The sequence below is a fragment of the Oryza glaberrima genome, chromosome 5, assembly GCF_000147395.1.
Source record: "Oryza glaberrima chromosome 5, OglaRS2, whole genome shotgun sequence".
NCBI classification, from domain to species: domain Eukaryota; kingdom Viridiplantae; phylum Streptophyta; class Magnoliopsida; order Poales; family Poaceae; genus Oryza; species Oryza glaberrima.
This window is the reverse complement of record NC_068330.1, coordinates 5,719,223-5,732,094: the sequence shown is the minus strand read 5'-3', so window position 1 is coordinate 5,732,094 and position 12,872 is coordinate 5,719,223. Positions and strand designations below refer to the sequence as shown.

At 37.9% G+C, this 12,872-nt stretch overlaps 1 protein-coding gene across 1 annotated transcript; it reads right to left on the bottom strand.

The window, feature by feature from the left end:
- Positions 1-11,969: 11,969 nt before the first annotated feature.
- Positions 11,970-12,611, bottom strand: LOC127775069 (uncharacterized). Its single transcript, XM_052301383.1, has one exon. The coding sequence runs from the start codon at positions 12,514-12,516 to the stop codon at positions 12,199-12,201; it is 318 nt and encodes a 105-aa protein (XP_052157343.1). The 5' UTR covers positions 12,517-12,611; the 3' UTR covers positions 11,970-12,198.
- Between the last annotated feature and the right edge of the window lie 261 nt (positions 12,612-12,872).

Sequence of the window (12,872 nt, the reverse complement as noted above, 5' to 3'; positions counted from 1 at the left end):
AAAGAATTTCCGAACAACAGTTTCCATTTTCCCAATCCAAACGTTACTATTATTTAAGAGAATGTGGCTCAATGCATATCAAGTTTCTATTTCTAACTGTGTAGGATATATTGATTTCCTAGATAATCTCTTCGGGAGGCATTACACTGTGGAAATTTGGTGTACATAAGTAAGTCAGTTTGATTCTATTACCAGATTGACGATATTTAACTATTTGCCACTTTGCCAAATAGTTAAATGCCCCCTATAAAAATTGTCCTACATCCGGAGCTCACTGAATATATCTCGAATTTTTTTCATTTTTAAATTTTTAGTTTTTAATATTTAAAAAATATTATACCATCCAAAATATTTAAAAAATGACCCTGCCGCACAAGTGGAGGGTGGCAAGATGTGCGCATTTTGCACTGAGGTCCCTTGCCGCCCTCTGTAAGGGCTACAAGGGGGTAAATGCAATTTTCGCCTTGCCAAAAATGCATTTTTCTAGTCTTTTTTTCATCTTGTCCATCCCTCACATCACCCTGAGTCTACTTCTGTAAATATTTTCACTAGTACAATATTTCTGTAAATATTAAAAAATTAAAATTTAAAAATGAAAAAAATTCAATATATCTCAGCTATATATTCTTCTCCCGGCCCATCTCCTTGGTTCCCTCACGCCTTCATGCAAAGAAGCTTAACCTTCTTCAATGTTCCTCTTTGAAGGACAGAGCGGTTGCTTTCATTGCTCGATCGGGCCATATTGCATCCTTCCAATGAAAGGGATATTGGGCCTAGTTAGCTCACCATGCCAAGGAGAGCCTGACTAGGAATCCGCCTGACTATATGCATACGGAACAATTTTTACCGTAATCTCTACGCGCAGTAGAATTAATTTGGATTTTTATCTTTATCTACATATAAGTAGAGTAATTTTTCTAGTAGAATTCATACATCAATAATTTAAATAATCGTTTTTATTTATGATAGTACCAGTAAGGACTATCCATTACTACACAAAACATGTAAATTGTCTCTTATCTGTACCGGTTGAAATTAACAAAGCTACCAATATTTTTTTTTTCAACATTGAAGCTACCAATATTGATGGAGGATTTCCCCCCCTCAACCTATATATCTCGTGGTCCTGTAACGCTTTCGAACTAGCACAAAAAAGTCGGAGAATACCAGGTGCAACCAAATAGTGTCATGCTACCGGTGCTACCAACACTTAAAAATACATTTAAAAGTCACAAAATATATGAAAAAATTATGAGATGTGCAACACCATGGAATGTAGTATCACAAAAAAAAAATCAACTCAAAAGTTGTAAACGTGAAGGAAAAAAAAAGACAAATTCGTGCTGCGAATAGTGCGCAAATAGTTCACATCGCTATTAACAACATATTTGTTTTTTTTATTTACGTTTACATCGAATTTTGAGTTGATTTTTTTTGTGTGATACTACATTCCATGGTGTTGCACATCTCAGAATTTTTTTTATATTTTTTATGACTTTCAAATATATTTTTAAGGGTTGGTAGCATCGGTAGCATGACACTCTTCTGTATACCTTGATATTCTCTCCTAAAAAGTCCTACCAGACTTTGACGCCTTCTGAAGACCATCAGTACCGGTTATATCCTAGCACTAAAGTTAGGGGTAGCTTAGATCCAGGGACTAAACTTCACATCGGATGTTTGGACACTAATTTGGAGTATTAAAGTCGGGTGTTCCTAGCGCGCGCGTACGCGCCGCGAGCAGAACTAGCACACACGGTTCCAAGGACGCGGTAGCGTAACTAACTCTATTAGTTAAGGATAATGACTGTAATTAAGAAAAGAATTTTTATTTTCTTAGGAGATTTTTTTTTCTAATAGATTGAAAAATTTTAATTTACATTTGAAAACTTTTGACTTAAGATTTAAGCTTTGAACTTAAATTTTAAAAACTTTCAACTCGAGATTTGAAAACTTTCAACTTAGATTTGAAAACTTTCAACTCGAGATTTCAAAACTTTCAACTTAGATTTGAAAACTTTCAAATTTAAAAAAATTAAAAAGTATAAAAGAAGATGAAAAATACACCGAGGGGAGGGAGGCCAATAGGGAAAAAATCGCGCAAAAAAAAAGAGGACAAAGTCGCGCCAAAGAAAAAGGAAAAAATCGTGCAAAAAAAAAAGCAATGCCGAGAAAAAATCGCTAAAAAGGAAAAGGACAGGTAGCGGGTGGAGGGGTGGATCTGGCGCGCGCTCTGATTAGCAAAACCGTAAGACCTCGTGTGTATAGAAATCAATTCTTTGTTATACATGGAAAGCACGATCGTCCGTTGGTGCTTTAATTTGTTAATTCTATCTGCATTTGTTTTCAATTTGAAAAGCAAAAAGTTATGTTGTCATAACCGACCTAGCTAGCCAGAGAACAAAATTAGCAAGAAAAAAAAAAAATCAAGAGCACCCATTGCATCAACTGAAACAATAATGAATTCCTTGCCAACTTTTATCCAGCATTTAGTGGAGTTTGATCTGAGAACAAAATAAAAATACTAGTGGCCACTGGTTTTTGTGGTGTGACAAAGGGGGGTTTTGCTTTGGGATGCCATGCACACGTGTCAACCATGTTACGGTTCATAAGCATATGTAACCTAAAAGTTTAACAGTACAAGCGTGGTTTTGGAAAAGACACCTTTTAATCATCAGCTACGTAAGCACGCCGACTCTCCAAGGAAAAGCACACTAATTAATTTCCACCTCCGACGGTTAGCAACGTCCCAACAAAACATAAAAGAAGAAATAAAATTATCAAGAGAATTGCTTCCTCCGGTTAAAAGACACTGGACTCCAAAATATATATTTTCTTTTGAATTGAGCATATATAGCTCAATTGGTAAGGTTCATTATGATGAAACATATCATTTAAGTTCTAAATCAGACACTTGTTCTCGTATGTACGACTAATTATTCTATTAATAGTAGATGATGTATCCACTGATAACTTATGTTGGCCAATCTTCGAAGGTGGTTTTACACGTACGTATGTACATTCATAGAGATAAATATATACATTTGTATGAGTGCATGTGTCTGTATTTTTAAAACAATGTAAATTTTATTTCTGTTGCTAGAATTAAAAAAAATGACAAAACTACAATACTGCGAAAGCACTTTAAATTTGAGGTGAATCTACAATATCTGATTATTTTCAGACGATCGATATCTGAAACTATTAACATGATACTAGTGCTTAAAGTTTTGCATAAAGTTTTTATTCCTTGACTTGAAATATCTCTAATGACATGTTTTTGGACCGGAGGAAGTAGTAAGTAGTAACTAGTTAATTGTGGTCAAATATATATACGAAAGAAATCTGTACCACTAGTCGTCCTAACAAGATAAAATAAAATAAAATCCCAACAAACACTAGCTAGGCCCCTCGTCCCTCGTCCGTGTTGCTTGAATTAGTTAAATGGCCGATCGATCTAATAAGAGAAAGTTTAATAATATATTCAACTGCTGGCTCCAAATCATCTATAGTCAACTTAATAGCCAATTTATACAATAGTTACCTATAAACATATACTGCATAATTAATATCTAGTCTCACCTGTCATACACACATGTACCTTAGAGTCCGTGGTGCAGTTGACTACAAATCTGTAGCCTGCTGCCCTTTTTTTCCCTCTTTTATCTCTTTGAAATGGGTTTATAGCTGGCTTATGGCCTGCTATTGTACATGTTCTAAGAAAAAATGGAGATTAATGCGTATTGTCGGCCAATTAAGCTAAATGTGGCAGAGGATGATGCATGCAAAAAGGCACTTTATATAGAATATGGTGAAGAGCATGTGAAGCTGAAACCTGGCAATTGGCTGCCAATTTGGACGGCTCGAGTTATTTGGGTTACTATGATTGATAGATAGTGATATCTCAGGTACGTGCATATTAATTTGTACGCGCCTTGGCAATTGAACTCTTGTACTAAGTAGTGATCAATTTTTCATACCACTTTTGACCACGCATAATTGGCTAGAAGCTATTCCAAGACTGATACAGGTGATTTGCTTCAATTCTGTACATTAATTTTCTTATATCATTGGCTAGTTAGGGGTAATAAAACCAACTAACTAATTAAGTTGAGAGCAGGGAACTATTTATTATTTGTATATTCAACTAATATATGAAGGGTAAGTAGGGTATATATATCATGCATTTTATCTTCATACTAGAAAAAATACCCGTGCGTTGCAACGGTGAATGCTATTTTAATCTTATTATTGTTATACGGTTTATCTAGGATGAAATTCATTGTGGGAATTCACTTCGATTTTTTTTAGAAAATCATGAGCTTCAATTAGGAGTCCAACTTTCATCTCAAGTTAGCATGCAAGTTTTTTCAAAGAAATTTCTTATACGACTTCTTTTGTATTTCCAAAAGCAAACGAACTTAAATTCCGCATCATACACAGATCTCTATTTCCAAAAGTGAAAGAACTTAGAAACTGACTCAAATACGATGACGTACCAAAATACCGACAAAAACATCTTCAATTTTTATAATAGTAGAGATATATATATGCATGTGAGACTGAATTTGATCTTTGATCATGGCATGCATAGATGCACATAGGATTCACCCAAGGAGGATGTGCATGCCTATGATATTTGTTTCTTCTCAAGGATTCCAAGCATCCTATAGGTTAATTTGTCTCTAATAATTCCACACAATATGTCATCAAATTAATTAATCATTCCTCATCCTCCTGCTGCTGCTATATTGTTACTTTTCACTGGAGTAATGTTATTATTTCCATTCTATGTTTTTTTAATTATATATGTCTGGCAACTCAGATATATGTATGCATAGTTTTGTCTGAGCTAATAATATTATCACTTTAGTTTTGCATGCTATTATATCTTTTTGGAACTGTTTCACAATCTTAACTAACTAGTAGATGTAGTGTGATTACATCAGCATGCAATGGTTGATCATGAGAGACAGTAAAGAAGTGAATCAGTTATATAAAAACCGAAAAGATGTCATTATAATTATGGAAACTTATACTTGAATAAATTGAAAATGTCTCATTTTGGAATGAGCCTAACAAGAATTATATATAGCTGTAATTAAGTTGGTCATGGGATCGATATGATGATGGTGCTTAAATTAGGTCACTTGTTGCATATATATATGTGTGAATTTCATGCATGCGTGTTGCTTCAGAAGTTGACACATTAAATTAATTGACCACCAATATAATACAAACATATTTTTGAGTTAGACCATCTATATATACATATAGTCGATGGCTAGCTGGTTTCATGATCAGGTGATCCAAATTTATAGCATCTTCAATTCATTCCCAACATGCAGCACGCAATTGCACATGACTTGAACTAAACGGGCAAGATTGAGAAAGGCAATAATAATCAAATTCATATATAGTCAAATTTATTAGCACACATGATTGCAGCAACCAATATATGTGACACTATATAAATATACTTCTCCAATATATGTCCAAAATTGGACTGCCAAACAATCTTGTTTTTGGTGAGTTCATTAGATTGCTGATCCGGCAGCTAGGACGTCGTCGTTTGTCATGTCATCACGTTGGTGCGATCGCTAGCTAACTCATGAACTCGATCGTTTTATATATGTATGATCACAACGAATTATGAGCAATGCACGCAACAAGACGTAACAACAAGGCTATCAAGTTGGTGCAAGTTCAATTAAGTAACCCTGCTAAATTCTAAATTAGGAGTGCTTTGTTGCCTTAATTTCTTGGCTAATCTAATCGATCAGTTGGTTACTTCACACACTCAATTTCATTTTTCAAAGGGACCCCTTGATGGTACCAATGGGAAAACATCCAAACATCAAGACTTGCATGCAGAAAATTCATTTATATATATCCATTCACTCATTATCGTATACAAGTGTTTGATATAATATATAATTGTGTAAATATCTTCTTTTTTAGGACAAGATACAAATCAAGTCAGTATACAAACAGAACAAATTAAGAACTGCATCCATCTCCATCCATAAACATACATATCCACCTTGATCATATGTAAATCAAAGCTGCCTCTAGCAAGCTAAGCTAGCTAGATAGCGACTATTTAATATGTATATTTGAGACAAATATGTGTGTAATTAATGTATATATATGCAAGAACTCTACTCATGCAGCTGAACTGAAGGCGAAGAAGATGATCGATCAGCTAGTGATGGCCGATGCCCGGGCTCGGCACCGATCCCTGCACCTGGATAGCTCGCCGGCGCTTGGCGATGTCGACGACGGCGATGATCTCCGGCTTGCCGGCGATCGGCCTCGGCGGCGCCATGAATTCTTGGAGCAAATCTTGCGAGGTCGACGACGACGCTGCTGTATCAGTAGCACTTCTTGTTCTAGCAACAGGAGATTGTGGACGATCACCTGCAGGCATCATCCTAGCAGCCTGAACAAGCGACTCCGACGATTGCAGCAGAAGCAAGCAAAGGATAGCGGCAACAATGGCGTGTGAGGAAGCCATGGAAAATCAAGGTTGCAAACTTTGCAAGCTTGCTAGAATGGGGATGTCTGAATTAATGTGCTTAATTGTGCGTGTCTAAGTTAAGTGTGTGTATGCGATGATGAGAATGTGAGCAGCTTGGGCATGTATTTATAGGGTGAGAAGAAGGAGGAGGTGGCCAGCAAGATCGATCGTGCTTGCGTGAGGCGTGGCGATGAAAAGTTTGATTAATTGATCGAAATTGGGTTGAGTCAAAGTGTATAGTAGAGCACAAATTAAAGCATCGCTGTCTCAACAATTAATTTTCAGTTTTTTTTTCATCAGTTGATCAGAAGAGAGCTAGCTAGCCATATATAGAGAGGTTGAATTGGTTCTACTAATAGATTTTTGGTTTCTCTACTATTCGGGGCACTTGTGTTTAGTATATACAATTTGCCTTTTCATGTCTCTCTTTAGTTCTGGTCCAAAGATTTTGATAGGGAATTTTGCCGGCTTAAGCGATGAGAGCGTGCCGCGTGGATGCTTTGGTGCGTCTTAGCAATCTCTGCAATTGCCACATAATTAAGCATATGTACCAGTGATAATTGTTAGGCTCTCTCTTTTTTGAAGTATTATCAAATATATTAGTCGCAGATTTTTCTTACTCTGAAACAAGAATGCTGATCAAAGAATGCATGATGTGTACTGCTGTAAGCTAGAGTGCTTGGCAGAATATTACTATGCTTCTAATCGTCTGCTTATTAGCTTATCAGCCACAGCCAAAATTTGAAATTTTAAACTTAAGTTTACAGTTGAGTTCAAGTTTACATTTTCAATATTGACTTCTAAACTGCTAATAATGCATATATACTAGTGTGCTTGTACAACTCTACGTGAGGTAATTTTTTTGTAAAATTTTAAAGTGCATTTTCATGATTTACTGAATTTATGAATTCCAACTGAGTACTTCCCCATGTTAACAGAACTTTCAAGCATGTTAGTTTTGTTGATATGGCTTGTAAGCTTTAGCCAATCTTAAATTCAAAACATAACTTTTAGAACTAATTAAGAGCTCTTCGTAGTTTTTTTTCATTCTGTATTAATTTGGGGAGTGTCAGAGGAATGGAAACAGGGTCCCCATTCTTCCGGGTCATCGGGGCATGAGTAATACAAGCAGAACAATACAAGGTCTATATATTCAAGAGATATACAAAATCTACATCTTTATGAGATTTACAAGATATCTAGGAAACCATAGCCAGATGAAGACATGACCAGTGGGACGTGCCCCGTCGTGTTCCTTACTGACCACGTGGGCCCCACCCCACGCGCCGACCTGATGGCTTCGGAAAGAAGCCTCATCCCTGGCCTCGGCAGATATCCGGCCCGACCTCGGGGCTAGGGGCTAATGTCAGAGGAACGGGAACCAGGGTCCCCATTCTCATAGGTCATTGGGGCCCAACTAATACAAGCAAAAACATACAAGGCCTACATCTTCAAGAAATGTAGAAAATCTATATTTTCAAGAGAAGTATAATATCTACATCTTCGTAATGCGGAGACCAGTAGGGAGGTAGTGTCCCCATACACGGTGACGGCCTGAAGATGGGGCCCGACGTCTTCGGGTCCAGGGTAGGGGCCCGAGCGCTTTTTTGCGCCCTGGGCAGGGGTCAGAGCATGCTCCCTGTCCCGGGCATTCAGTGGCGGGTGCAGTCACACCGAGGCAAAGTTGACTTGGCGAGGGAGATGGCCATCCACTCCCCCGCACTAATTGTGATGTGTCGCGGGTCGTCCATCCATCTTGTCCAGTATGTAGGAGCGTAGGGATGCCTGTGCAGGGCGTTATCTTGGTGGGTCCACGGTCGACTGGGGGATGTGCGCCTTGTTGACTAGTGGCGCATGCCCTCCATCAGTTGACAGGGAGGACATCCCCCGGTTCGGATCGAATGACTTCGACAAGACCAAACGCAACTGGTTTGATGGCATGGGCCCCATCCAAAGACTTGTGTAACAACACTGTGGATACCCCTTAATCTATAAAAGGAGGATCCAAGCTAGCGGATAGAGGGTTCTGATTCCTAGCAGCTAGCACTCTTGCAAAGTTCCTTCTCATTGCAACTCATCTGCAATCATGCATAGTCCACACATAGGAGTAGGGCGTTACACATTCGTGTGGCCCAAACCTATATAATCCTCTACGTTAATAACTCTCTGATTGGGTCCCGGACTCGAACTGGCCCGGCTGAATCTCCAAAGGGCGAGTATATGCTTCCTCGCTAGAGAAGTTTTATACTCTGAAGGGACTGATATAAATATTAAAGACTTTTTCTAAATTTAATTTTTATTGCATTAATTCATCACTCTGTTTTGCTTTATAAGACCCAGCCCAAAACTTCAAGATTTGTTGAGTATCGCTCATAGAGAACCAGATTAGGGTCTTGTTTTGGATATGATTTAAGAAGCATGCAAACATCTAGTTGGTACGTAGCAAGTTTTTAAGAATATAGCTATAGAATTCAGAAAATGATGTAGAGAACACAAATCTATACCATTTGCGAAGCTAGGTACTCCGTATTAAAGAAAAGCTACAGCCGTTAAAAACTCATCTAACGAACATGTCTTGCGCCAAAAACTTCGAAAGTCAAAGAATCAGGTGGTCAAACGTCGAGTCACTAGCAGTGCCAACAAGCTAAACAGGGCCTAAAGCTAAAGTCACACAAGCTAGCTGGCACAGACTCGACGATGTACGACCGGAATATAATTTAACCATATGGCTGATTCTCATTAACATGTCGTGCGTGCTCCATATATATGTTTGTCATCATCAGGGTTTACCTAAACTGATTTTAGATTGCCAGTCCAGGTGTCCATATACTTTTTGTCTGGTGGTAATGTGTTTGCATATTTCCAAATACTTGTGAATAGAGCTAGTACCGTCTAAGGGTCGTTACTCAGCAGTTTTATTTTTTTTCCTCCCAAAATGGTAGATTATATTCCCCGCAAAAAAAATGGTAGACTATATTAAATAGAAGATATGCTAGCAACCTTTACTGTTACAAATAAGAGCTACCATCTTTTTTGTTTTTTGGCAAGCAAGAGCTAACAAATTAAAGGGAGTAGCTATATTTATGGCGTCATATTTTTTACCAAAAAATAGTCGGCATGTATTTACATTGTAAGTCCCTAAATTACATATCACTAGTGGAGAAAGGGTCTTTGCTCCCAGTTTGTTACCCCCCATATACTCCCGGTTTTGCAACCGGGAGTAAGAATCCGGGACTAAAGATGGATATTTTTAGTTTCAGGTGAAATAACCGGGACTAAAAATCCATCTTTAGTCCTGGTTGGTGTTACCAACCTTCAACCGAGACTAAAGGTGGCAGCGCCAGTCCCGGTTGGTCACCATTTTTTTTTCATTGTTTCTTTTTTCTAAATCGAGTTGCTCGCATATCCCTAATCATATCCCCAAATCAAAATCAAAGTATCATCACAAATCAATAAATCATAGGTTCACATCACAAATTCTCAAAAAAAAACATCTCAAATTCTAAAAGAAATACATCATAAATCACATACAGCACAGATCCAATGAATCACAACTTTTAAAAATTCTCAGACCCAATGTATCACAAATTCTTGAAAAAAAAGAAAGAACAGCAAAAGTCCTCCCGCTACCGCCTGACACCCGTGTCCACACTGCCGCCCGCTGCCACCCGCGGCCACGCCGCCACCCTCCACGCCAGTTGCGCCGCGTAGTGGTATGTAAGTGGGGTGTAACTAATGTGTATACTACATACTAATTACATATGTAAGTGGTGTGTAAGTGGGGTGTAACTACTGTGTATATTTCATTTGACGTATTTTTACCTAAAAATTTGTCACCATATTTTTATAGTTGCTAACGTCTTGCATCATTATTTGGTTTATATCCCGTAATTTGCCACAGCACGACTCTTAGAGGAGATCATATGATCTAGAGATCGACTGTAAACAAGCCAAAAATGTGGCGACAGTATTTTAGCAAAACCGCAAATTAAATACTACCTCTGTCCTATAATAATTGTATTTCTAGGATTTGAATTTGTTCCAAAATAATTGTCACAACAAAAGTATTAATGGTCCCGGCCATTAATCACTTCTCATCTAAATTCCTTCCTATATATTTTACCCTCAACTACCATTCTACTCTTACCTATACACCGTTTAATAAGGGATATTATAGTCTTTCTTCTCAAAGCTTAATACGGAGTATAAGCTAAGCAACCTACAAGTATAATTATTTTGGGACTGCGCTAGTAGAACAAATAGACCCAAAATGTTAGAACGCCACATGATATATATGTGTAAGCAGATGAGTGCGCATCCACAATGGTGACCAACCCCAGAACACATGCACAAAAATATATCAACACGATATTACCAACAAATTGACGATCCAAACCCAAAAACTATCGGCACTGATTGAACCGCTACAAGATAGACAAGGCTTTCTAGATCTTTGTTGAGGATTTGCAAACACCACATAAAAAGAATAAAAACAGACAAAAGAATAATTCTAAACAAATACTTACTCCGTTTCACAATATAAGACTTTCTAGCATTGTCCACATACATATAGATGTTAATGAATCTAGGCACATATATATGTCTAGATTCATTAACATCTATATGAATGTGGACAATGCTAGAAAGTCTTATATTATAAAACAGAGGGAGTATAAATCAAAGACTCCACGGACAATATGAAAGACAAGCCGTCGACAGGTAAATTATTTGGCACACTGTTTTGTGGAAGAAGCCCTGGTACTTACTACGTTTCACCCCAAAATATAAAGATCTTTAGGATTGATCACGGATATTAAAAAGTTGGTGGAATTAAACATGAGAAGGTTATGATTAGTTGAGAAGCGGTGGTAGGTAGGAAATTTGAATGGTGCAAGGTTATGATCAGTTGAGAAGAGAGAATACAGGTAAAATGGATAGAGTATACACTTAAATAAAAGCAATGACCGGTTTCCGCCCCAAAACTTGAACGCCATAATTAAAAAAGAGAGAATCCCACGATACGCTAAGCCCCAAAACTCACAATAAAAACATTCCAATGTAATAAATATTTCGTTTCATTTTTTACTTGTATATATGTCAAGCCATGTAGTTGCTTTCAGATATGTATTTGTACATCTATCTATATAGCTGGACGTGGCTTGTTGCAGCAAAATTGGGAGGCTTAATTTATAATTAAATTAATTAATCAATAAATAATAGCAAATAAAAAAAAGACACAACTGTGTGCAAATTAATTCATTATATGTATGCAATGAACTGTTAGCTCTTTCCACCACACTTGACAAAGTATATATATGTATGACGGTTGAATACAAGTTGCACGTATTTTGAGATAGAAAATCCCTTCATACATGAGTTCTACTCATGCACATTTTCTGTAACATAATGATCAAATTAAGTAATTAGCATCTACCAACAGGAGTGCATAAGAAAGATCTTGGTGATACATAGTACACGATATTGTTGAATTCGACATCCAGTATATTAATTCCTCTCCCTGTGAAATTTAAAACTCATAAATTTTTTTATTATATTGCAAGAAAGAACTACATGTATATATGTCCTTACACATTCTTCTTGATCTACACAAAAATATATATGTGTGTCTACGTACTTACGTAGACATACATTCTCAGATACAGTATATGCCAAAAAGTTCAGTTTCCTATGGCCGGGCTGGGCACCGAGCCCTGCAGCTGGGCCGTCCCCCAACGCTTGCCGTCGACGGCGGGCATCATCTCCGGCTTGCCGGCGGCCGCCGGCGGCGGCTGCGGCGCCATGAGTGCTAGCGAATCGACAGTAGTGCTAGCAGTAGGGTTTGAAGAAACTGCACTCAGCTCCTTGACATGAACATTATTATCATCATCATGAACATCACTCGGCAACATCCTGGCCTGCAGAGACGACGAGGAAGCCAAGAAGATGAGCACGAACAGGATGGTCGTCGAGTGACAGTGTAGTGAGGAGGATGCCATTATCGGATAATGATCTGAAGAGACAGTGATTATATCAATCTCTACAATTAGCTAGCAAGATGAAGTAAGTTTACTTGTGTTTGTATGTGTGTTGTTCTTGCAGGAAATGTGAGCAAGTCGGGCATGCATTTATAGGCGAAGATCGATCGATCGATCGATGAGCATCGATCATGTGTAGTCGTAGAAGCAGTGATCATGAGCTGGGATCGACTGAAAATTAATGGAAAGTGTTAATCTGATGGAGTGTACTGTTGCAGTGAACACCAGAACACGCTATGTACGTGGAGCACTGCTAATGGTGGTGAGGTCACAAATTGGTAAATGTGATCATCTGGGCGGCTCAGGCCATGGAAACG

Excerpts from the sequence above, each read along its gene's own strand:
- LOC127775069 (XM_052301383.1), bottom strand. The coding sequence starts at position 12,516 with ATGGCATCCTCCTCACTACACTGTCACTCGACGACCATCCTGTTCGTG.